We start from the raw sequence: 27,500 nt of genomic DNA, 5'->3' as shown, positions 1-27,500 counted from the left end.
ATGCATTTATAATAGGTGCCTAATATTGACACTTTCTTTCATTTACTTGTATATGGTTACAATTAGAGAGACACATACAAATCCCTTATGCATTTATGATGCATGGTGCCATTGATAAGACAGAAATGAACCGAGCACATTCAAATGCTGACTGAAATACACTTCCATTGTGTTACAGATACCACTTATAATTAAGCTGAGGCTTGCCGAGAAAAAAAAAAGAAAAAAGAAGAGAGCAAAGAAGAAAATGCATTTAGAAAAACCGAGTGAAATCAGTTTCTGTGCACGAGTGTGCGTAGTGTTTTCGTGTGTGTTTAGGGGGTGCACGTGGTGCTTTGCTGAATATTAAACCACAAACTATGAAGACAACAACTGAACTGTCGTGAGAAAATGCTAAAGGAAGTCTTTGTGGTTTTAGAGGTATCACAAGAACCAATAGTTTTAATGAGGCAGCATGGCTGTACATGCCAGGAAATGATAAGGTTATATAGGTTAGAATAACGGCACATAGATACTGTACCAGCATGAAGCTGCAGAGTTTCTTCTTATCAGAGTCTGCACAGGCTTCATATCCATGGCAGAGACACTGAGACATAATAGGGACAAAGTGGCACTTCCCTTAATACAACCGGTAAGAATGACAAACCTGAGCCTTGATCTTCTAAAAGCAAAGTACCGCTACATTTATGTTGTTGTTTTTTCTTCTGTGTATTTGATGGTTGCATGAGCCTCATGCCGGAAACATGCAGATGTCAAAAAAGAAAGAGTTGTTGGCGTGATTTCTGTGGGCAGCCATTTGATTATACTCTCAGAGTCTTTTGGAGGGCATGCACATATTGAATTGTTGTCTTGTAGGGTTGTGTATGGGTGCGTCATTGCCTGCGCGTGTGTGCTTCTACTTGTACACCAGCCTCCGATTCCTTGTGTGTTGATACGAGCAGAGGGGGGATGTCACATAAGAAATGTCCTTTTTAATCAGGGGAAAAAATATAAAATGACTGGGGAGCAAGGCAAGCATATTAATGTGTCTCATTTGCATACGCTCGTCAGCCAGGATACGTTTATAAAAAACACAAACTGGATTCGTCAGTTCATTTCACATTATTCCATTGTCTATCTGCCTTTGTTATATGTTAAAGATAAAGGCAGAAATCAAATTGAAGAAAAGGGCAAGCTGCTATCTCCCCAAATGAGCAACAGCTCATCAGCCTAGTTTAAATCACAGATTTCTATTCCAAAAGGCAGCCGCCTCTGTAAAAAGGGCCCATTCAAATAAGGTCTTCTCCGATATAAGCACGCCTGGTGATGGAAACTGGGGTGTCACATAAATACAATTTAAAACCTAAGCCATTTAAAGCAGTCTAACAAAGTTTTATCTGTATTAGCAATTCTCTCCCAATATTATCTTCACAATAAATGCACACGTATACAGTATCTATTTTTCCTCCAATCAAGTATAAACTTGTCACATGATAACACGATCGTTACATCTGTCGTAAATGTAAGTATGACACAAGCATCTATAAGCCCACAGAACATAGCCTGCCCTATATATTGTTCAGAATTCAGTATAATGGCTTAAGATACATGTGGGGAGGAATAAGGAGATCTCCAAAGGGCAGCCTACGAGTGTCACATTCCTTTAAACACAAGTGGAAGTTGTTCACAGTGTCTGATTCATGTCCGCAAGATAAGAATCCACCATCAACTGCGTGTTGGTGGGGCTGGTGGCTAAAAGAACAGACCCCTTATGTCTGCTAACCTCCTACTAATGGGAGAGGAGGGAAAAACATTAAAATGAGAAAAAGCTAAATGTTGTGTCCTCCATGCTTAAGAAACATACTGTAGGTGGAGAGAGATAGAGGAAGACAAAGTCTGGCACAACCTTAGTTGCCCTTCGTGCCTGTAAAGTGTATACGGAACATGTGTGCACATATTTTTATGGTGGGTGTGTCCTGTTGCTGCAGGATTGGGTCCATAAGCTAAAAATGATCATGCTTTCTTTTAAAAGTGAACTCACCTAATGCCAGTGCTTTACACTGCCTCTCCATGAAAAGATGTTTTGATGATTATAATCATGCGTTACAGCACAGTGGCTGCCACTGTTACCAGGCAGCATACTAATCAGCTTAATGAGATATTATACAATATTTTGTTGACCAAAGCAGAACCATGGTTATTGTTTCTGAGGGTTTGACCCCTGCCAGCAGTAAGAGGAAGTGTGCACATAGATGTTTGCACCTCTCTCTCTCTAGAGCAGATGGATCTTTATGAAAAACAAAGTTTTTCAGTTTGTTTTTGGTTTTACTCACTGATGTTACACAAATGAAATAGAAACATCGAAGGCACAGCATGTTCAGAAAATGGTGTTAAATGTTGCAATACAGGAACCCAGGACTACAAAATGTGTCACACTGTAAATAAAACAATACATTGCTTATTCCTCTCAACCATGCATCAACCAATGCATTTGTGCTGCATTTGGAAACTGTTTCTCTATCTTTAAACCAACTTTAGAGGGTAAGGTAGAGAGAGGAAGACACACATAGATAAAACTGGGGGAATAAAGAAGAAGCAGAAGTTATTCACATCAAATGTAGTGCAGATCTTTAATAGAATTTTTGCGCCAAGACAAGTGTTGTCGCAACAAGATAAGAGTGTTGTGTTTGCTGGAGTAACCCCTTGGCTTTAAGTGCTATTGTTAATATCATAATTGTAGTATTGTGGTGGCTCCCCGACAATGCTGTTGCTCCGTTTCATTAAGGCGTGTAATTGGAGGAATTCTGATAGGATGGGCACAAGTAGCTTAATTATACACTGCTCACTGTGTTTACGGAGTAATTATTTCATCCGTTACATTTTGAAAAAGTTATATAGAGTCACAGTGTTTCTCTAGGCCCTTGGCGCTGACAATTCACGCTGAATGCTATGCATCAAATGCAATGTTTTTCTCTGTACTGGATGACACAGCACAGGTGTTGTTCCCCTAAGTGAGGAAACACATTAGTCTTGAACATGTGGTTGGATAATATTCAATCTGCAATCTGGAAAGCAAATACTAAGAGAGCATCACCGCAATAATGGCAAAGTGTCTTTAGAATTAATTTTATTTACTAAAACGTCAATTTTCTTTTCATTTCATTAAATTATTTCTAATGTTTTTCCCTCTTTTTGTCTGGTTTTACAGGATGGAGGACTCTAGTTTGTGTCTTGGTGTGTCGTCAGCGGTGCCCGACGCTGATGCCCATCTGAGCAATGCAGTGTTAAATGGCCGCTACCCCATCAGTCAAAAGCTTCATCAGCTTACTGCCCAGCTAGGACACGCCTTTCCTGACCTGCACCGCCCACAACAGATCCCTGAAGAGAAAGCAGCCACGCCTTTGGACGAGAAGACCCACCACACAGCCCTGGCCAGTCAGCCTATCAGCAGTCAGATGGCCCTGTTAGCCAACCAGCTCAACCGAGACATTGACGCAGGGGCACTGAGCGGGTTGAACGGGCGTGTTGACCTGCAGCAGTTTCTCAATGGCCAGAACTTGGGCATCATGTCCCAGATGAATGATATTGAAGATGACGCCCGCAAAAATAGGAAGTATCCTTGTCCACTGTGTGGCAAGCGCTTCCGTTTTAACAGCATCCTATCACTGCATATGCGCACCCACACAGGAGAGAAACCCTTCAAGTGCCCCTACTGTGACCACCGAGCAGCTCAAAAGGGCAACTTGAAGATCCATCTGCGCACCCACAAGCTGGGGAATCTTGGGAAAGGCCGCGGTCGTGTCAGAGAGGAGAATAGGCTTCTGCATGAGCTGGAAGAGAGGGCCATCCTAAGGGACAAGCAGATGAGGGGGAGCAGCAGTCTCATCGTGACCCCTCCAACACCCCATGTGAGCCTCAATAGCAGCTCTAACACCCATCAGCAGCAGCAACTAGGCTCAGCCTGTGGCCTTCTCCCACCCTCTGGCATGGCTACCCCAGAAACAATTTCCCAACCTTCGTCTTCACCCAAGCCGGCTGGCACCCAGGATGAACAGTCCTTCAACCCGACTACAGGCTTCCGCTGTACCTTCTGCAAAGGAAAGTTCAAGAAGCGTGAGGAGCTGGACCGCCACATCCGCATTCTCCACAAGCCCTACAAATGTACTCTGTGTGAGTTTGCTGCCGCCCATGAGGAGGAACTGATAAGTCATGTGGAGAAGGCCCATATTACAGCAGAGAACACACAGGGTGGGGGGACTGCTGGTCCTGGTGGCACGCAGCCGGCAACGGAATTCCGCTGTGAAGTGTGTAGCCAGGTGTTCAGCCAAGCTTGGTTTCTTAAGGGCCACATGCGCAAGCACAAGGACTCATTTGAACACTGCTGCCAAATCTGCGGCCGTCGCTTCAAGGAACCCTGGTTTCTCAAGAACCATATGAAGGTGCATCTCAACAAGCTGGCAATCAAGAACAAGCCGAACCAGCCCAGTGAGCAGGAGATGGCTGCCGTCAATAGCATGAACAATCTTGCTCAGGAAGCTCATGCCAATCTGTATTCCCGCTACATCTCCTGTCTTCAGGGAGGGTTCCTGTCCCCAGATAAACAAGGGCTGAGTGAGCAGCACCAAATGTTGGCTAAGGCTGGGATAGCCATGAAGGAAAAGGAGATGCTAGGGAAGCTGCTGGGGCCCATGGCAGGAGGAATGGGCCACAGTCTGGGCGAAAACGAGAAGCGCTCACTCCTGGGTTGTCTGAATCTTGTGCCACCGCTGAAGTCGAGCTGCATGGAGCGCCTCCAAGCAGCTGCTAAAGTGGCGGAGATGGACTCCCTCAATAGTTACCAAGCCTGGCAGATAATGGCTCGTGGCATGGCAATGGACAGGGCCTTCATGCCCAAGGAGCAGCAGCACCACCAGCACCACATACCCCAAGGGCAAGAAGATGAGATGAGTGGTGCTGGGGCCCTGGCTTCCTACTCAAAGGACAAACAAGACTACTCCTTGATTGCTTCCAATGATAGCTCCAAGCAGAAGCATCTCTCGGAGGCCTTGCAGGGATCCAAGGCCGCAAGCGGAGCCCTGATGTCCATTAAGGAAGATGGAAGAGGCTTTGATGGTCACCGTGACTTAATGTCTGTCCACGGCAACACAGAGGGTCCCGGAGCCCTTGCTGGCTTGGGAAGTCCAAACATCGACTTCAGTCTCTCCAGTCTCTCCGCCATGAAGGAGAAACCTTCAGAATGCCCTGACTGTGGACGGGTCTTCAGAACGTACCATCAAATGGTCGTCCACTCCCGTGTTCACGGCAAAGACAGGCGAGCCCATGAGGAAGCAGTGCAGCAACAAGGACTGGACGAACGCCGCGGATCAGCGAGCGATCCAGAGTCCCAGTCCATCAGCCGCTCCACCACTCCCGGTTCATCCAATGTGACAGAAGAGAGCGGAGCCGGAGGAGCACACTCCCAGACTGGAAGCGTCCAGGATGACAGCCCACATCCCTCCTCACCATCTTCAGGTAAGAGAAAAGAAAATCAGAGAATGAATGACAAGCACTTGTGTTGGGTCTGTCTATAAAGGGATTTTATCCAGTTTACATACTCTCAGGAATTATGTTTACTGAATGATACATTCTTACTGTTCAACAATTCTACCTATGCCCTATAATAATCATATTGTATAATGTAAACATGTGGAGGAATACAAAAATAACTTAATCCCACAAAGTCAAGGCCACACATTCCTCACATAACTCAGATATTTAACGTCTTTGTTCAATTACCCACACACCCTCACACACGCACACTGCTTATTAAATCCAAGTGAACAGAGCGTACTGTAAATCATATACTCAGATGTAAAAAGGTACTGATGTCTAACTTGCAAGATATAATGCTGTACATAATATAATATATATTGTCCTCTGGCACTGCTATGTTGTTGCTACCATGAACATTAAGACAAACAGAAGTTTAACAGCGAACAAAAGCCAGAAACAGACCTGCTTCACAATTGCAGGTTACTAGTCTATATCTCTGTGGAAGAAGAGTAAAGACTGGGAGCGTAGGGACAAACTAGTTTTAACCACAGCGATTAATAAATGTCTTTAATAAACATGTTGAAGACAACCCCCCCCTCTCCCTCTGCCTACCCGGCAAACACAGGCCGGTCGGGGCTAGATAAGTGTATGTTTAGTGGGATTAAGGGAGGCTCGTTGCTAATGATTACACAAGTTTTTAAAGGTAACTTTCGCAAGCTCCTCAGGGCACTACGGCGGCGTTAAGAAGCGTGCGCAGTAATTAGGTCACGAGTATGCGATAATCAGTTGGTTTAAGCTAAACAAGACACTAATTAAAGATATACATATAAAGCAGGTCAAAAAAATGGTGAACTTCATTTGCAAAAGCAAGCATGTGCTTTTAAGTCTTTTGAGAGAAAAATAGATAAATATAAATATAAATCAGAGTGGCTTAGCTTAAGGCTGTAAGCAACTTAATTCCACCAGTGGAGACGGAATTGTTTATTTATTCACAGAGGCATGAAGTCCTTATCGTGCCCGTGTAGTGTGATGGGTTTGAACATGGGACAGGCTATGTTTATTTTAATCTAAGAAATAATAACAGACAACCCCCCACCCCAATTAGGAATTAATGAAAATGAGAGTGAGATAAAAACCTATTTTCTTTATAGAGACTATTAAACATTACACTTTCTCAACAGGGTGGGGGTGTAGCGGATGTAATTATCTTCTGAATTTTAATGCTGGAAGTTTCTCTCTCCATCTCTCTTTCTCTGTGTCTCTTTTTTGACTCGAGCACTTTGAGTCAGATGAGTACAGCTCGTGGCGTTTCAACAACTTCAGAAGTACTATATTAACCGCCAGTGTGTGGTATACAAAATAAAATTACAGTAAAAATAATAATTGAGAAATAAAAACCCATAGTATTTTTGACCAAATGCTAACAAAGCACAAAAACATGCATTTGATTTAGTCGAGTGGTTAAATCTCACCCCCGGGGCACCATCTTTGGCGAAGGTAAGATTAAAGAATTATAAATATAATTAAAATAGTGTATGGACAACATTGCACAAGAAAAAAAAAATAGCCTGCTGTTTTATATGAGATCTTAATATTGGTGTTTCTTTTGTCTTTGTGTATTAGGGCTTGATACATTTAAAGTCTTTGTCAATCTGCCGCTGTCATATCTAAAAGGCGGTCCTCACATTGTTATTGCAGAGCTTTGTGAGTGTGTCTGCCAAAAAGAGTAATCAAAGGCACAGCTAGAAAACCAAGGCAGAGGAGGAAACTTGTTAATTTTAAAGAGAAATGTAATAAAAGTGCCCAATACCGATACCATTATAGATTCTAACATTCAAAGGTGTTATTGTCATTTGCACAGTAGCGACAGTTTAGTTATGGCAATACACATCTATAGTCCCAGGCACCTCAAACAATGCAACAAAAATATATAAAAGAAAGTAAAAATAGTGCAAAAAGAAACAGAATATAAATAAAATAGTGCAAGACAATGATTCATGTGACCAATGTGCAAATAAATGTGTAAGACTATAATACATATAAAATAAAATAAAAGCAGAATGTAAAATTGAATACTCTACAGGAATAAACTACTGTTTATTGTAATGATAAATAAATATGTGCACACTTTAAAGAGCTTGTTCAGCAGTCTTATACTGCAGGAAAACGCGAGAAATTAACAGCTTTGTCGTTAAAAATGGTTAATAAGCTGCTTCTGCTACTTCCTGTTTTTTAATCAGAGGTAGCGAAACTTGTCTGTCTTCACAGCTTACACAATGCGATTCACATTTAGAGCTCAGGGACTCTCAAATTAGAAGCTTTGATGTGTGAGAAAAAATGTGTCTGAGTATCATGTGGAGAAAGGTGTCATGCTTCTCCTCGGCATACATGTTTGTTGTCTGTGTGCACGTGTCTGTGTATATGCTTTACAGTGTGTGTGAATATCACTCCCTTAGTGAGCGAACAGGATGTGGCTACTGTACCATTGTCTTTATCTTAATATCGCAGGTTTTAAAAAAGGCAAGGCTTGTCTTTTTTCTGTGTGTGCGTGCACCTGCAAAGTGTGTGTGAGCCTCTGCCCCACCACCTACCCACAGCAATTTTGAGTTAAACTTGAATTATAGTAATCAAAAATAACATCTCAACTGTGAAAGAAGGTCAACTCCGCCGCTTTTGTCTTTGAGACGGCATTTGTTTAAAAGCAACGACTGAAAGAAAAGGCAGAATTCAGGAAGAAAAGAGCAGAAAAACAAAGGCCTCTGTCAGAGATGTCCTTTAAGGACCTTCCGTATTACAATATAGCTCTGCAGCTAACCTTGAGCTTATTTTCTTATTCAACCAAATGCTTTATTTCCTTTAAAGAAAACAAAGAGGTAATTACATAAATGTCCATCACCATGTTTTTTCTGTTTGGTTTTCCTTGTACTGCGTTTCCCACCCCCTCAGTGAAGCAGTGTAGAGGGAAACACAGTGTTATATCGTCATGTAGGGATTCAGCAACAGGTAAAACAGCTCATCACATCCGTAAGGATCTTTGGAAAACCTCTTATTTAGCCGGCTTTAACATGCAAATAACCTCCCATAGAAAATCCTCATTTTGCACGATTGCGTCTTCCCATTATAGGCAAAATGTAGCTTAACGTGTAAAAATAGGCTTTGCTGCACGCATGTAAGGCCTAAAGCGGTCCTGCTTACATGTACCTCAACGACCTTCCCACTTCCTTTAAACCCCACTCCCACCTCTTGGCTGTAAAAGACTCTACACACTCCCTCTGGCTCTCTTTTTCTCTGTGTCTCCGGAGATGTGTACATTTTTTAAGAGGAACAGCGTTGTAACGTGGCGAGGATTAGCCTGCATATCCCTGGTCTTTACCGCGGCTCAAACAAGCAGGCAAAATGCTCCATACAAATTGAAATTGGATTTGCCAACTTGACGCCTTAGGTTATAAAGCATGGATATTCATCTAATTGCGACGGTACAATGGGGGCGTAATTACACATGCGGACAAACTGTTACAGTGTAATTACTGTGTCATTAACAGGAATAAAGTAGAGTTAAACAAGATCCAGACTACTATGAATATGCATGGTGACAAACATGACCTCACTGGATACTGTCAGGAATTTTAGTTAATGAGTCTTCACCTGGCAATATCACAGAGGTATGCCTTGTGAGGATTGCTATTGATTATTTTACTTACAAAAATAATAAATGTAGCATAGTTGAACCTAAAAAATGAGTAATGCTTGTGACCCTTAATGTCCAAGATTCACTACATTGGGGTTTAAAAAAAAAAGAGAAAAAAAGGAAGTTATTTTGAATTACTGCTACTGCCTTTTAGAGGTTACCTGTGACACAAAATACTTATTATGCCAACATTTCAATCAATAGTCCGTCTATATTGTGTCCCTAAATCAAATCAATACAAACTAAATGAGAAAAAACACTTTAAACTTGAGGCTAATGTGGCTCGATAGGGGCCCATATTTTGTATTTCCTTGGGCCTCAGTGTGGGTTAATTTGACCCAGTAGAAGAGGGACTAAGGCCCCTAAAAGTTAAGACACCCCTACCAGAGGTTTAACAAAGCACATACATGTCTTTTTCATGTCTTAATGTGTCTATTTTTTTAAATAGATGTTTATATAAACATTTTTCACAACAAAATCATTTGTTATTTCAGTTCCTCTCCATAAAATAAAAAAATGTGAAAGTGTTGGCTTCTTCCAAGGGCACCGCATCTGCCTTATCACATTTATTTATGTATGGAAATTATAATCAAAATTTCACCAAATGTGGACTAAATGTTCACAGAGAGGCATTGCATACAATAATACAACACTTTCATCAATACCTTTGTACATTTTATATATGTATGTATTTATTATGTATAGGCGGGAATGGAAAATCTAATTCCATACGTTTCCGTTTAGTAAGTAAGGAGGCAAATCATCAAAACATTTATTTTGTGTATCAAGGACTGTTATCTCAACATTAAAGCAGGTTATTTAAAGATCTAACACCAACCAAAAAAATAATTATCCAGTAAAAAAAGTGTTTGTGTGCAACCATCAATTGCAAAAACTAGGCACAAGTGTCAGTCACATTTAAAATATCTCACTAAGAAAATCCAGAATACCTTACTTATACCTCTTTACGGTAGTCCAGCACCTCACTGCAGCCAGCACTTTGAAATGAGGCCAGCCCTCTGTGAGTGCGTGCCATAATATATGAGTGTAAAACTATGTGCATTAAAAAATAATGAATTATGTCTCCCGTTTCTTTTTTTCTCTCCCCTTTGCATAAATTACTTTTCTTTGTAATTGACATCCGTTCCTCTGCTCCTTCCCCCCAACCCTTCGCACTATTCTTCTTCTTTTCTCTATAATCAGAGAGTGGTTACAAAACCTGAGCCTTCTACCCCCCACTCATTTGTAGGAGTCTGGCCTGTCATATCTGTGTTTTTTTTTATGTGTCACCAAACTTAAATAGACAGTCATTGTGTTGCAGGCACAATCATTCCCCGAGCTGTATTTTTGTACAGTAGGTCAGGACTCTGGTGTCTGCTAAATGATAAAAGTTCTATTCAAACGCACTAATTGTCAGTGTGCCATGCTGATTGACATGTCTCGGATAAATGCAGACTTAGTATTTTTGTACACGCTTGCACAATATAAAAGGCCAATTTATTTCTCTGTTCGTCTTTCTCTTATTCCTTGCACAGTTCATTTGATTTCTCCCTCTGCTCTCCCGTCTTTCAGACTCAATTTGTAAATATTACCCATGGTGGGAATTAGCCAGGGCTTTTTAGACATTTTAAAATTCCAATTGTATTCCGAGGAGTGTGTTTGATCGAGGGGAAACACTGCGAGCCTGGGTTTGCTCCTCAGTATTCCTGGGTGGCTATCAGTGGCTAGCCTTGTCCTTATGAAACATTTATCAGCCCGTTTTATGTCTTAATGATCACGTTAGGATTCCCCGCCTGGTTATGAAGCAGGACAAAAAAAAGGAGGAAAAATGGACTGTTGAAAGAGTGAAGGAGAGGCGATGAGGGGAGAGAGTGAGTGGAGTGAGAAAAACGGGGGAGATGACAGGGCATCACATTCCTCAGTAAACAGCATCACATTATGCCATCCACTCTTCAACGCCAATTCGTTGCCAAAACATAGCTTACCTTTCTCCCGGAACAACCACACACACATACACTCCCTCCGTCTTCTTCTGTCTTCCCCGTTCCCTTTTTATGTTTTTATAATTAAAACATAATATTTATCTTTCCATAACAGAAGGCTGCCTTACTCCGTCAGGTAGACTGTTTGAATATTAATATTCTTAATACATCAACAAGCTATCTTCTCCAGTGTCATTGCTAAAAAGTGAGTAGAAAAAGGGAATAGAGAAGGCGTCTTTCTTACAACCCGTTTGAGAAATGCGGGGAGGAAAAAGTAACAAGAGAAAGAAAAAGACATAAATTAACATCACAGTCGCAACTTGTGCTGGAAATTCGGAGAGTGTTTACCCAGGATGCTCATGTAAATGCGCGGACTAAATGCGCGTTTGTTCTTCCTTCAGTCAAAAAAAAAAGTTTCCTCTTCTTTTGATTGTTTATGTGTGTGCTTAACCGAGGGGGGGCAAAGCTGAATGAGGGTGAATGCCAAGTTCCCCTTTCTCTCCGTCGGGTGACAGCTGCCTGACTCCGTCAATGTGGAATTCCTGCGAAATGAGCTCTTGGTCAGGGAATGCAAATGGATGGCACTGGATGGTCCGGCGGCTGAGTATGGGGGGGTGGAGAGGCGAGGGGTGAGGGTGGTTGTGGTGGGGAGGCGCTTGATGGGGGTTTGTTTGAACAAGTTAACTTGGGCATGATTGGGGTTCCTCCTGTGTATGAAAGAGCAAGAGAATACGTTGACCTTTGCCTCATTAAAAATGGAGGGCCAGGCATGTGATACTATGAGTGAGGAATCTGCAGTTTCTCCATCCCCCCTCCCCTCCTTCCTTCCTCATCTTCAGCCTCTTCTCTCTCTCTGTCATTCTCCCCCCCCCCCCCCCCCCTCAATCTCCCCCTCTTAACCCCATTGACAGGTCACATGAAAAGCCTTTTGTGTCAACATCACGGCGCTGACATGAGAGCAGAAAGCGACATGAAAAATGTGCTTTTTTTCCCGTAGTTGTAGCATCACAAAAAAAAAAGAGGATGGAAAAAAAGTGAGGGAGGAATTAAGTCCAGGGATTAAGATCTCTGAGCTTTTTTTTTTTTGTTTCACTCGCTCCCCCCCTGCCACATTCCAATTGTTCTTAAAATATTTGGCAATGTCAATTAGTAAGTGAGCAGAGCTAGCTGATGAACACAATTTTCCAGGCGACTGAGCACCCTATTGTTGTGGAGCGAACAGCAGATTTCTGAGGTCATTATCATTCCCTGTTAGCCGTGCCCAGCTGCTCTCCTCTTGGCTCCAGCCAAACTCTCCTCTCTCCTTTCCCTCCTGCTCTTATACATCATCTCTCCTCTCCTCCTCCCCCCCACCCTTCCCCTTCGCTAAATTCACCAGTTCAGAGCTGGTTGATCGCAGGCAGCAACAGGGGGCCTTCAACAAGAGGAGGAGCTGGCTTGCCGTAGGGAAAGAAAGGAGGAGAGATGGATATAGTGCTGGAGTGGGGGAATACAGTAAAAGAAAATGGACGAGGGGAGGAGAAGGAGGAGGAGAAAATTGAGAAAGGGACAAGGGGGCAAGTGGTACGAAGGCAGACTTGGATAAGGAGGCGAATGAACGCAAGAGGGAGCATGAAAAGAGAGGAGAAGATTATCAGATATTTCAGATGTGTTAGAGATTGGGTTTAAGAGATGGCGCCATTGAAAGCTAATTTCTTTAAAAAGAAAAACTCAAAGCGGAACATTTCTCTAACATTGGTTGTGATATTTCATTTTGGCTTTTCGTAATAAAGTCATCTAAAAGTATTTGGCAGGAGTGCATGTTATTGTACTGAGAAATGTTCTCTCTTTCAAAGACAAGCATAAGTGTGACCTCAATTAAAAACATCATACATTCACATTTAAAGCTACTTTCATTAAAGAGTTATGCTAAAACATATTGCTATAGTGCGGTGCAGATGAGATTTCAGATTAGAAAACACCTTCTTGCTGTTGCTTTATCGCAAAGCATTCAGGTATCTGCATCTAAACATCCAAAGAAGTCTTTCTTTTAGTTTGTGTTCAAGAAACGATGAAAGATCCCTTTCAGTCAAAGCACAACAAAAATCAAAAAGAAAAACATGTGTGGAGAAAATCTAAAATATGCTACTTTTGCTCGCCTGGTATACATCTTTCTTTTCACTCTTCACCTCCTCTTCTTCTTCTCTCCTTCTCTTTACTGCACCCACCTATATGGGCCCTCCATACATCCCCATTGTAGTCATATTTACGACAGCAGGAACTTAAAAAACAGCTGAAAACTTTAGATTAGTTTTATTCTTTGTCATTGTTTCGAACAGTGAATAAATTAGGTATGCTTTAATTTTAGGGGGGGTTACCTTTCCCTTTCCTGTAGTGTGTTGTATAGGTTTTTGTGCATGTTAATGACATCACTATGTAACACTTGAGCTTCTATTTGATAGCACTCCAACACATTACACATGATAGGTTAAGGGGGGGGGCATCTCTAAGCAGTTAACCAATCACATCAGAGCTGGCCAGCTAACCAATCAGAGCATACTGGGCTGTGGTTAGTAAACTGGTCCTAACCAACTCAAAAATTGAAATTTATGAACACACCATCAGGATTCACCTCCTGCCTCTATTGTCCAACTTATAGAAAGTGTGCCTGTTAAGTTAACACTGGTTGTGGGTGTCTGTGTTCTTAAGTGTGTGTGTGTGAGAGAGAGAGGCAGAGGGAGAGAGAGAGAAGTAAAAAAGGGTGAGCGGCATCAAAGCGTTGCTCTCAGCTGCAGCTGCCAAGCTTCCTCGTCCCCAGTTAGCAGCCATCCAGCTGTCAGGCTGCGCGAAGAGGAAGAGAGGGGGGAAATCTCTCACCAGCCATATGGTCCCCAGTTCTGTCAGAGACACTCCACGCTCCGTGGGCAAATGGCAAACTCATATATCTAATCAACACTCTTAATATCCAGACCTGAGACCAAGGATATTTCCAGAGTCTTGCCTTTCAACAACATGGCATAAAAACAAAAAAAAAACATGGGATATGACTTGCACTTAAGTGTGTGTGTGTGTGAGGTGTGAGCACAGAGGTTAAAGACCAGTACTGTGTAGTTTGTGGAAAAGCTTAGTGTTCATTTAAAAGGATATTGCTGGAATTATATATTTTACTTATTCTCATTATACACATATAAATAGAGGGAAATCAAAATGTGTTATTTTAAAATGTATAAAATACAAATATATATATATATATAATATATATTTTTTTAAATGTATCAATTTAAAAAAACATAAATATATATATTTAACAAAATGTTTCTATGTTTATCTATATATATATATAGATATATATATATTCATATAAATTGTATTTATATGAATATATATATAGATATATATATATTCATATAAATACAATTTATTCAAAAAAAATGTGTTTTCTAAAACGGCTGGCAGTTATTGTTTTAAGAAATTATAAGGTATAAGTAGTTTATTTTTTGGGGAGTATATTAAGCGGAACTAGAACGCTAGAACATATTTATGGCACCAGTTGGAGAGCCACTATTTAGTTTTCTTTCTCCATTGCAAAAATGACTAATTCATTTAATTTGAATGATTCTTATTCAATTTTTTCTCTATATTACAAAGTGATGTTTGTCCTGTTAGTGTGTCAATGAAGTATCAGCTTTTGAGCACTTCCCCAATGTAGTTCCAGAAAGTGGTGGTCATTACCGACTGCAATGCCCATGCTCATGGTAATGAAGGAACATGTCCTCTATTGTGGCTCATTGGTGTATTCAATAGTTTTTGGAAAACAAAGGCTCACTTTTGCCAAGAGGAATAAGATATGCCTGACTTAGATACAATTAACTTTTTTGTAATTACAAGAACACATTGATTACCTATTTTCTTTGGGGATAGTTGCATAGCTTTGCCTTAATGATTTAAGCTAACATGATACCATGTAGACCGTCTAAATGAAAAAGAACTCTCTAGACATTTAGCTGGTCTTTCTCCATCTGAAACATTATCATGACAGTAATACATGCAATGGATTGACTTGAACCCTTCTTTTAGTTGAGCAGAAGCTGTTAGCCTTAGCACAGCTAGCCCCAGAGAGCATGGGCTTGAATATGGCTTTGTGCTGTATCTGTTAGCGGGATGCTACACCTGCTCCTCTAATCCTGGCAGGCCTCTCCTCCAGTCTCTCCGGCTGCAGAGTAACGTGTGCCTTATGGCACGGCAAGCCGCGCTGAATCACGGGGAGGGTTGTCGGTATTACAGTGACATAGCTGTGTAAATCTTGGAAACAACCGCCGCCCCCTCCTCGACGCGACTGAAGAGTGCACATCCCTCCCCGGTTTCTTCTCAGCAAACAGCTATTAGTGTATGGATGGAGCCTGCAGTGGAGGTAGTAATTGGTGTATGTGTGGGAGAGCGATATAGATAGAGACAAAGTGAGATACGTGGAGGACAGCGTGAGAAGGAGGACTGGAGAAAGATTGAAATCAAGACATAGGGAAGTGGACAGCTGGGGTAAAAGGGGAAGAGGAAGAGGGATCCAAGACCCACAAATCTTTGCTCAACCCAACAACCTGAAGCAGAGGCCATTAAAATCAGGGAGAGCTGGGTGAGATAGCAGTCTAGATGGATATGGTGGCAGCAATGGTTTGGAGGGACGGTAACTTTAATGGCCCCAGTGGGTTTTTAATGAGTGTTGTGCCCCAAACAAAACGAGCTAATTAGTGTTATCATCCATATATCAGACCCTACACACACCCATGTGTTCTCAGGCAGACGCATACACACTCTGCTGTGAACACTCACGTAAGCATGCTCAAACTGAACCCAGTCAATTTTCTTTACATTTTACATAAACTAAATTAAAATGGTGATTTTCCTTTATATCCAAAGACGTTCCCTAATTCATCCCCTTTTTCCTTTTTTCCCCCATTTTGTTTGTCTCAACCTATGTGTTGGCACTTTCTTACAAACCTTTTTATATCCTATTTCATCCTGAAGTGAGCCCCCCCCTCCCTTCCTTCCCCTTCCTCCTACACACAAACACACACTGTCAAACCCAAAAGGCCGTGCCCTGTTTCCGAGAGGAGCGATTATGTCTACACTGGTTTAAAAAGCAGGATAACAATGCCTCAAACGGGCATTTGGAAAAACAGAAAAAGGGCTCAAGCCAATATCCCGGCATTTGGACTCAAGCCGCTGTTACCTGCCTGTAAGCCTCGTGTTTGTCACGCCATCGCCTCCGGTTGACCACGCCACCCCGGCAGCCCCTCACTTTATTTTTCTTGCACTAAGCCTATTATAAAATCAATAAACAATTGAGCTTTTTTGCAGTCCTTTTAAATCTTTTTTCTCCTCTATATATCCTCTGAGATGAAGGGGAGGCATGCAGCCGGCAGTGTGTAGAGAGCAGGGGGAGGAAAGGAGAAAGAAAAGCAGCTCGGTAACCTCTTGCTTTCACAATCTCAAGTCAAGTGAGTTTTCAAATTCCATGTCAGTTATTATCCGATAGTGTCTATTCCAGCGGTGAGCATCTTAGACCTGGTTCTGACCCCTGGATCCATCAATTGTACTATAACAGTCATTGGAAAGTGTAGAATTTTGGTTAAACTAAAATAATCTTTGTGTACGGACAGTCATCATTTTCCTTGATATTTACAGTATACAGTATGTTGTACCTCAGAAACCTGATCAACATTCCAATTTTCATTTTGACCTCGTGCCTCCAGATGAGGTTCAGTCACGTTTGTCACATCGCTTTATATCGCGTTTCAAGTTGACATGATTAGAGAAAAGCTCATGGGAATGATTGAGGGATTTTTAATTGTCACATTCTCGAAATGTAATAACCCTTGAGTTGATAAAAATCAACAAACACCAACTCTGACAGCCGATTTTCAAATTAGACATCAAAAATATGTGGCGTTTACAGATTTTAATTCCCTCTGTCAGTTTTAAACTCATATTTCAAACCCAGTGGTGGGGAGATGACAATATAAACTTCTCTTTATTCCAGCAGTCACAGAGAAGTTGGAAATTAGAATGTCTGCTACAAAGCTGTGCCCCCCCCCTCTCTTGATTTTTTTCTCCCCCGTTTCCCAACTTCTCACTTTGTTTACTCCTCGAGTCTTCTTGGAGTGCGGATACAGTAATTATCAGTGATCAAAAACAGTGCAGGTTTTCCGGCTGATGCTTTTGATGCGTGCATGACATTGTGTGTCGGCACATCCTCAGTCAAAGAGAAAGCAAGCAATTTGTTGGAAATAAGCTTTTGCCAAACATGCTTTAGTAGATCCTTTGTAGACGGAATACAGCACACTCCAAAGATTGTGCCAAAAGTAATGATCATCTTCACAACATATGCAGATGATGACATATTGTCTCTTTATTCCTACATAGCGCAGCCTGTTCTAGCATTTTTTGCTACACGTCGGGCCCCCATGCTTGCTGTATGCAGTGGCCGGACATTTGACTGCAACAGATTTCATCAAGCTGTTGATTGCGTCATCTTGGACTTCGTTCTTCTAGCGCGCTTCCATCATGGCTGACCCTCCTCCCAAAATGCGAGCTATTGGCCGACCTTTTGTTTAACCAAGTTCTCATTGGCCAGCAACCCCGCCCCTTCTTTCTTGAGCCAAGCCTTGATTGGATGACTCGAAAGATCTCTGGAAAGCTCTCGTCAGGACGGTCAAAATGGGTATGCACGTTGACTTTCTTGTTGAGGCGTTTGCGCTTTCCCTGGCTGCCATTTGGTCTTTGGAGATGGGGCCCGCTCTACACCCAGGGTTTGTCCGTGCTGGACGAGCATTTGGCCTGCTCCATGCTATTCCCAGGGTTTGTCCCCCCAAAAAGACCCTGTGTGGGCCGCTGGTGGTGACTGTGCTTCAGGCAGCATGGTGTGGACATGTGTGTCACATCCCCCCTTGTCATCCCACCAGACGGAGGGCTGTATCATGGCTATCGTCCTGTCACACTTGGATGATGCTTCTTCGCCTCGGAGTTTGACAGTGACTTGCCTTAGTTACAATTAGCATCAGAACCAGCTTTCTTATCCACCTGGTTCAAAAGGTCCGTGTGCTGGAGATTGGCAGTCGTTTAATTTTCCCTCTCCCACTGCTGTCATGCTATGCCATTTATTTCACATCTCCGTTTATGTTTCTATCTGCTCTTATTACATTATGGCCATTCAGTCCGTTTTTTTCACATGGTGATACCTCTATAGCCATTCCTGTACTGATAGCAGTGAACTCCAGTCCCAGTCTGCAGGGCCTCTCGCCACCATATCGCACCTCTATTCACCAGGACAGTTGCAGAGAAAGAAAGCCTCTCTGTAAGCATCCGTCCCTCCCTTTACTTCTCTGTGTTTCGCTCCTTCTTCCCCTTATTTCCACTGGGAGGAACATTGACCTCATTTGTGAGGACAATAACCCCCTTGACTTTGGGGATTAAGACATGAAACCTTTGTGGATTAATTAGGTTCTGAGCTGAATTCATTTTGTCGCCATGGAAGGCAAAGAGAGAACGAGGAAAGAGGAGGATATGGGCCTGTAGGCTCTATTATGAATTTGCTGTTTGCACAGATAGATGTATTAAAAAAACAAATGTTGGTGCTGATCACATTTAAATCCTCCAACAGAATGGGGCTGCATTTGTTCACTGGGCTAAGCACTTTGGGAAGTAACAGTAACACAAACTGTCAAATCACAGCAAGCATTATAGAGTCTTATACATCAGTGTTGACTTCAAACCATGGTTTTGCAAGCGTGGAGACAATGTTAGCCCGCTGAGCTTAACTCCTTGGCAAGGTTACGCATGCAAATATGGTTTGCCGGACTATCTTCAATCCGCAATAAGCTGGAGCCTGGATCTGTGCATTCAGGCTCCTAGATCTACTCTTAAGCTTGTCACACATAATGTAGCAAGTAACAGTTCCGACAATGCCGCAGGAATCACATTATCTTAGTTGTCTTGGTAACAAAGCAAAGTGTTTGTTTTCCAAGATGCGGCGCAATTGCAATTTAGACGCTTTACACCTATTGTGTTTTTTTTTCTTCTTCTTCTTCGTCAAGTCAAGAGCATATGTTGTTTGAATATATCTTTAGCTCACAAAAAGAGGCTGTTAGATAGATGTTTTGTTTACAAAATAACAAAGGTGTTTGTTTCACCAAAGGCACAACAGAAGATGTGCTAATGCATGTTTCATGTCATCTTGTGCTCGCTGTAAATAAAAGCGACTGTTGTCTTATTAGAGTAACACCTTCAGAATGCGACAGCCCCAGGTATAGATCCCTTATGGACCAAGTGTTGAACATGTGCTTGATGAGATGTCGTCCTCACTTTCGTTTACAGCTCGTCTAATGAACCTCTGTCTCGTCACGTTTGCCAAGTCCCTTATATTTTTTATCTGCCCTCAAGTTAGCATCGCCCCACGGCCCCAACAACGAGCATATGTTTATGTTGATGATAAGGTAGTTATAGCAAATTGAATGTCTCTCGATTTTGGTGCTTAAAGAATAAACCTTCATGTGAGAATCTTAAATGGAGTCATACCCAGGCCTAGATTAGGCCTTGGGTACCGGCGCACAATACACATGGATGTTTTAGATCTTAAATCAGAAAGCCCTTAGCCCTCGTGTTCGGGTCAAATCTGACCAGTTTACTGCTGTTTCATCAGACAATAATATGGTGTTTTACATTTGATTGCCTTAAAGCCCTATTATATCCGCCACAGTAGGCATTTGAACATGCACAATTGCTGATCACCACTTTCATAACATTTTGAGTGGTTTAGTCAACTTGACCTACGGTCTTTGAGGTCAATATTGAAAGGAAATGAATGAGTAACCCTGGATTATGTTTATCCATCAGAAAGTACACTGAATATTATGAAACGTTTACTTCAAATAAGTGTTTTCTGTCGTGAAATGTCACCTAACTGTATCAATTTAGTTGAAATCAATAATATTAAGTTGAACCTAATGTTTTGTATTTAAACTTAATATTATTGTGTTCAACTTACCTAATACAGTTTTGTCAAATCTGTTGATATAATACATTTAATTAAAGTCAACTTTTCAAATTGTTCAGTGTACCTACCCGTAAATAGACAAAATGTTGAATTTTGAATATATTTGTTCAGTTTCTAGGGAGAAAAGGATCTTTAGAAATAACTTATATGCGTTGTGAAAGTTACAAGTGGTGTCAAAATAACTTCTCTGTTTCGTCTAAATCGGTGTTTTGAGGACAAAAAGGTTCCCCAGTTAAGACCCTTCTTGAGACTTTAGTGTAGCCACATTTGGAGGTATCATCTTTTAACCCCTGGGCTGCCATCCAGCTGCGAGAAGTTAGCTCCTTCCCTCCTGAGGACACTGGTTTATCCTGAGCTTTCATAGAGAGAGACTCGCATTCTTCCCCAGTGGCCCCTTCTCATTCCTGCTATCCTCTGTCTCAAGACATGGAGCTAAGTTGAGGCTAAGCCACCCTCATGGGGGGGCGGATCAGCCAAATGCCACCTCTCCTGGCAGGCCTCACAGGTAAGGTGTAATCGTGCCGGCGCAGTACTCTCAGGACCAGAATCAGGTATTTCCTATTAGACACAGAGATGAGGATGTGGATTTTCCAAAAGGAGGATGGGAAAGCTGTTTTGGTCAATCCTTCAGTCCTTTTCGCTCATGCTTCCTTTGTCCCCCTACTTTTGCTTCTTGATCCCTGTGCCCATCCCCCTCCTACCTGTTTTGCTGGTACTTGACAAGACAGGATTTTGTCTTCCCTGGCATCCCCGTCGTTTCATCTTTTGGAGAGAAGGGCAAAACGAGGATGATGGATTGAAAGTTTGTGCAGGAAAGTTTTTGGAGGACGTTTCTGGATTATGTTCACAAGGCACAAGCTGCTCACAGTGTGAACATGGCACGTTGTCAATGAGATCTATTTCCATGACGATTATTTTTATACTCCAACAATCAGGGAGCCGACAGCACAGTACCACAGGAGAAAAAAAAAAAAAAGTCTTTCTTCCAATTCGATACACCCTCTGTAACATTTTAGCTGTAAATACTAACAAAGCCATGAGGGAGAAGATAATGACAAGATATCAACCTTGTTTTCTGGCGTCACAAATTCCCCGTTCTAGCTTAACTAAGTGTCCTGTTGAGTTGTCAAGTGTAAGTGCACCAAACCTCAGGCTGCGTACGTCTTCTGATCGGATGCTCTACACTGCTCAGTGTTGCGGTAAATGCAACATCTGATGGCTTTCTGAAAATCCAGCGTGTTGGACAGGTGAGATGCTGCAGCTAGCGTCACTTTTGAGATGTGAGTTAGCACCATGTCACCCTTCCCCATCTGTAAGCTTTCAAGTTTCTATATTTTCACAAGTGTGTGCAAGTGTGTGCGTTGGGGGGAGCTCTTCAAACTGGTTTTAAACGCAATGCGTCCAAGAATTGTTTAAAACTCTTGTAAATAAAGAACATTTGTGCAGTCTATCGAGTGTATGGCAACTGAATGATTGATTTGGAATTCACCGCCATATTCAGTGTCACTATTTGACTTTGGCAGACTCAGACAGGGTGCAGATTGAGAGACAGTGTCACTGGGAGAAGGAAACGTCCTGCCTTCTTGCCATTTAGATTCCATTTATGGCTGTCCTTAGCTCTCCCTTTGGTTCAAACCTGAAAGAAACGATCACCTCCTTCTTTGCTTGAACTGATTTGACATGTCAGATGCGTCAGTACATCTCAATGCTTCCCATCCCAATTTCTTGCATGCTCAGTGGGCTGTTGGAGGGCTTTCCACAAGACAGAAGGGCTCGGCTGCAGAGTGGGGCGAGAGCCAGGCATCTTGATGATTTTTTCGGGGTGCATCACCATCTCTCTGGAAGTGCCAAGTGTGCACCAAGGCCATGCCATTCACTGTAGAGAGTGTGTGATAGGGGGCAAGCCACCCCCCCCCCCTCTGAAACAAAGATTAATCTGGTTGCCACATTAAAGACAAACACTGTGATTTCTGCAAGCAACAGAATTGTAAATTCGGCGAAGCTGTAATGAATGCAGTGAAATGGTTGTCTAGTGAAACGTTTTGTGAACTCAATTAGAGGTGCTAAACCGTTTATTTGTGAAGTATTTTTATTGCAGACATAATTTGCGGCGGCAGCAGAGTTTACCTAATTTTATTTATGTATTCCCTTGGTCAATGTTGTTTTCTAAATGGATGTGAGGTTTACGTTTCATTGTGGCGGATTTTGTTTCCGACCAAAAAACAAGAGTTTCATGTAACAAGCAATTTCAAACAACTTAAATGAACAGTGTTGTTTACCTACAATTTGAACTGTAAACATGCTTATTCCACCTTTGTTCCTCTCCAAAAAAAAGAGTGACATGTGTCTCCATGAAGGGTGGTCACATAAAAACTCATATATTTTGATAAATGCACTTTAAGATTCAATTTTCTATACTGGTAGATGTCCAAAAGCAATTTCAAACGTCTCAAATAAACAGTATTATAGTACCCGTAATTATGCAAAGCTTGTTTCACCTTTTTGTTCCTCTCCTCCACCCCCCCACCACTCTCTCCAGTCTAAATTAACGCCACATAACAGCGATCGATGGATCCCTGCTAATCGCGTTAGACGTTTTGTTTTAAAATACCAGCGCCCAGCTGGTGACTCCTGGCACTCATGTGTTTGTCTCCGTTGTGCTGATCTCTGTCTCTCTTTCTCCTTCCTCCATCTCTCTGTTGCTCATTTTCTACCTCTGTCCATCCATCCATCCCTCCCTCCTTTTTTTTCTCTCAGCATCTCTATCTCTGAACAGTGTTTGCTTTCCAGGCTAGAGTGGAGGTAAGGGTTGGTGGAGGGGAAACAGTGTGCTAGTATCCTAGGTATCACATATCTGACCATATTTCAAGCCCAAATGAAGCATGTTTAAAAAAAAATCTCTTCTTCGCTTTAAAGGTCAGACATTAGTGCTGGTAAAAATTGATCTGTGGATTCATGAATTTAGCCCTGTTGTTGGGGCTCCTTTGTAATGGAAGATTCAGTGGGGGAAGCTTAACATTGCATTGTTTTGCTTTGACAACGCAGCCACGAGAGCCCGTGCAGCTGTTCCCCATGCTCACAATGGCAGATTAATTAACACAATCATGTGGCGCTGGCTTGGGCTCAACAGCCAGGTCTGCTCAGTGATAGATAGGTAAATCCTATACATGCATTTCCAGACTACCGGCGAACATTCTTGTGATGTCGCGCCATAACCAGATAGATTTGGTCGCTGAATGGTCAGTTATAGGCTTAAAATACAAGTAGAAAAGGGGTGATATTTTGCTAATTGCACTGATGTTGAACTTGTGGCGTTGAGGGTGTTTGTTCACATGTTCATGCCTTTCAGTTATCTTAATTTTATTATTGGAATTGCTTCCATGAAAATGTCTTCCTGTCTGCCTGTGCACATTTGTCTGCAGAAGTAACAGTCTGCCAATAAGCCCGTGTGTATTTATGTACACGTATGTGTTTATGTCAGCAAGTATACATGCACATGTGTGTATTTCGTGGTAGGCACTCCTCCCACCCCTGGAAAGCCGTCTCCATTAGACGGAGCTCCTCTAATTAAGATTCTGCCGGTCCACCCGTCTCTCTTACTTACTTAGTTCCCTGACATTTTAAACTGTCTATTGTGCCGTCTGGCTTTCAGGTGCAATGCTGTGCAAATGGCAAGTCAAAAAAATATGATTCTTTTTAAATACTTGTTATCCACACTGTATTTTAAAGACTTTACAAACAGGATTAGCTCATAATCTTTTCTTACCATACACTTTTCATTTTCATGGGGTTGGTTTGGAAACCAAGGTAAACATTTTTTGAAATAAGTCATAACATACATCTGGATGAACCCAATAATGTACAGTATACTTAATTCACTGACATTTCAAACCTCCTGGCTTTTAGGTGCAATGCTGTGTAAATGGCAAGTCAAAAAATGTTTAATGTTTCTTTTACGTATTAATCAGGGAAGGTGGAGGGATCGGACCTCGTGTTTAAATCAGACTCCGATCACATCACTTAACATCCTTGCTGTCACTCTATTAGCATCTTTCATTCTCCCTTTTTCCTCCCCCTTGTTGTTATTTTTTAATATTACTCACCCTCCACCACCTCTTCTCTAATGTTTTGCATGAACATGACCGCAGTTTGTCAATATTTTACCCTTGGCCCATCCCCTGTGTTGATATAATGATCACTTAACAGTCAAGAGTAAGGCAAGGAGGAAATTAGGGCGTCGGCAGCAGAGAGGACAACAACACTGAAGCAATTATGTTTCTTTCAGCCCAAGCATTCTCACGTTAATGAAATCCCTTATCGTTAGGGGAAGAGGAAGGTGGGGAGGGGAGGACAGGTGCACAAAATGTACGTCGTTCATTTATCTTTTTCTCTGAAATGAACGGAAGGAGCGGCGAGAATAATGTAGCGATAAAGTCCGGGCAACAAGTGTGAGTAGTATTTCTCTTTTTTTTTCATATCGCTGGCCCTGCATTTTGCAATGACGGAGGAAAGAAAAGGGGAGGAAGGGAGATGAGTTTGTGAGGCCGATGAATGAGGGAGGAGGAGGGGAGGCAAGGGGGGGGGGGGGGGGGAGGGCACGGTGTATCACACGTTAGCATCTTCCTAAAGGACAAATCGAAGACACTTCCCATGCTAACATTTGAAGTATTTACCTTCCTGCAGAACGTCTGCCCTTTTCCTTTTTACAGATGTGATCAGTCACAGACTTGGAAAGTCACAGAGATCCAAATGAAGACCTCATGTCACAATTGGAGTGATCGGGTTCAGTGGGATTATTTTATTTCTTTGCTGGACTAAGAATTTATAACAGAAATGATAGTAAAGGTTCCACTCAAACTGAGTCTGGAGGGCTGAGACACTTCTTTAACTAAAGAGCAAATGAAGTTCTTGTAAGGGAAATAAAATATTAACATATCAGTGTATCCCATCTTAAATTCAATTGTTCCTCATGTCATTTAGAGTTGCGTAGAGATTTTCTTTGTATTTTCACGTTTATCACATTTTATTTTAAAGACATTTCAAACGGAATTGCTTCCAATTAGTTGTTTAGCATAAATGTTGGGTTTCCATGGGGGTTGGTTTAAACACTAATGTGAAATAAGTCATGAAATACATTTGGATCGACATCGATATACTTCTCATGTGCTATTTACAATAATAAAAGCTACGGTGCTAATATTTAAGGAAAGAAGTTTGAGTATACTCTTGCATTGGTTAGCTTTGAACTTTAATGAGATCCTGAAATATGAATACCAGAATAAATATTGTATTGCAAATTTGAGAACTCTCTGGAAGTCACACCTAACCCTCCATTGCTCATGGGCTTAACCACTATAAAGGAATCCAGGAAACAAACAGCCCCCATCCCCAAAACAATCCACAGTTGTATGGACCACCAATGACAAATAATGGGATTACAAAGTATTTTAGAAATTATCCTCAGGGTAGAATGATACTAAATGTGTACAAACCTATCTGGAAAAGTGAAAAAAGGGACCTGTTGGTGGCAAGAGATGAAAAGCAAGGGGTTTGACAAGTCAGTGTGCTTCATCCTCTGTGGCCCATTACTACATTTACAATATTTAAACTGGCTATTTATCACCATCATCTACAGCTTTTGTTGATACATTCATGAATTTGTCTCATATAGTAAGCACAATAAATCATTTGTGAAATTCCAAGGTACAGTAGATTATTAAAGTGCTGTAGTACTCTATTATAAACCATGCAATCTAAAATACACATTGGATAGCCTATATCTTTTTAGCAGCAATTAATTATTTGTGTCTCATGGTAAAGTTCAAGCATTCTTAGAAACTGTGCATAAAACCAGGTGTTTCCATGTATCCACAGAGGAATTGATATGATCTCACTGCTAAGATACCTCTGGGATAACAATACATAAATAAGTAAATGCCCCAGTCCTTGTTAGCTGCTGCTATTAGCAGCATAGCGCTGCATATGACACTAATGTCTGCTTTGGGCTGCTGGGCTAGGCTTCTTTCTGTCTCTCCTGTAAAAGAAGGCTATCTGATTGGAAACAGATCTGGGGCACTGGGGGGGCTCGCCCCAGCTCGTTGGATTTAATGACCCATTTCCTCAGCTGCCTCGTGCCACAAGCAGTTAAACGACAGTCAAGGTGCCCAGAGGTTCCCCACCATGGGACCGGGGGGAGTACAGAGTACACTAGCTGTAGAGATGGAGTGAGTAATAGAGAGTGACATTCCCTGGCTACCAGGCAGCAAATCAAAGCCCATTTCCCCAACAGGAAGTTAACTAGCACCCAACACAGCGTCAAATCAGATGTTCAGAGTGTTCCAGGAGTTATTAAGTAATTGAGTGTTTGAATTGACTCTGTGTGATATGGCCAAGTAGCTGCACTTGTTGCATCCAGTGCATATGAAGAAGCTTGACCATTAACTGGTTTTTCTAGTCCAGAACCTCAAAGTTTTAAGGATCTTAACCGAAACTTTGTGAGTGGAGACATGCTTTATCTGAAACATAAGAAGCTCTGGAACAAAATAATAGATGTTTTATGTCGATTTTATTGGATGATGCATATTCAGGAAGCGTCACTGCTTCATGTTTGTTTTGCAATGATCTTAAACAGTCTGTTTTGTAGCAGCAGTCAATAATTCAATACAAGTAAACTTTCTTAAAACAAGTTCAAGTCAGGTTCATTATAAAGGGCATTAAGTTGAGGGCAGTAACCTTTTACCAAACTATTCAAAAAAATAATATTTCTTTGTCTCATTTATGCAAAGCGGTTACAATAACGTCCTTCTTTATTATCTGAGTTTATGAGATGTATTCAGCGTAGTGAGTACATCTAAAGAAAAAAAAACATTGATTCGAAATTCATTGTTTCTCTTTTACAAGAGATTTGAGCAATACAATGCCGCTAAATACCCAACAAATTAAAGTTGTGACCTCCTTTTGTTTAGGGCAGTAGTGCTCCATTTAGAACAATGAGCTCACTTGACCTTCTCCATAAGTACAGTGACAGTGCTCGAGACCCCGAGGAGAGACCTAAAACGGCCATCAAACTTCCATCACTAAAAACTTGAGCATGCTCTGCCCTATCAAGCTAATGATCAATTATTAATATCCACAATCCTCAGCCTTGATGTGGCTGCTTGGAAATAGAAAGCAGGCAATTATGTGCTACTCTCTTATTTCGGTTTTAGCCGCCTCCATCTCCGTCCTCCCTCTCCACACCACAAGTTCTTACTGGGGCCCCTCTCATTGCAGATATCCAGATCCAGATTAA

General features: G+C 41.7%; 1 protein-coding gene across 1 annotated transcript in view; it reads left to right on the top strand.

Annotated features, from left to right (window-relative positions):
• znf536 (zinc finger protein 536) overlaps positions 1–27,500 on the top strand; it is a 206,290-nt gene that overhangs the window by 111,306 nt on the left and 67,484 nt on the right. The window contains 1 exon segment of the mRNA XM_063882540.1: positions 3,188–5,490. Within this exon segment, the coding sequence (XP_063738610.1) occupies positions 3,189–5,490 (2,302 nt within the window). The 5' untranslated portion in view covers position 3,188.

Source organism: Eleginops maclovinus, chromosome 4 (genome assembly GCF_036324505.1).
Source record: "Eleginops maclovinus isolate JMC-PN-2008 ecotype Puerto Natales chromosome 4, JC_Emac_rtc_rv5, whole genome shotgun sequence".
NCBI lineage: Eukaryota > Metazoa > Chordata > Actinopteri > Perciformes > Eleginopidae > Eleginops > Eleginops maclovinus.
Note: the sequence above shows the minus strand (reverse complement) of the source record. Positions and strands in the feature narration are given on the sequence as shown.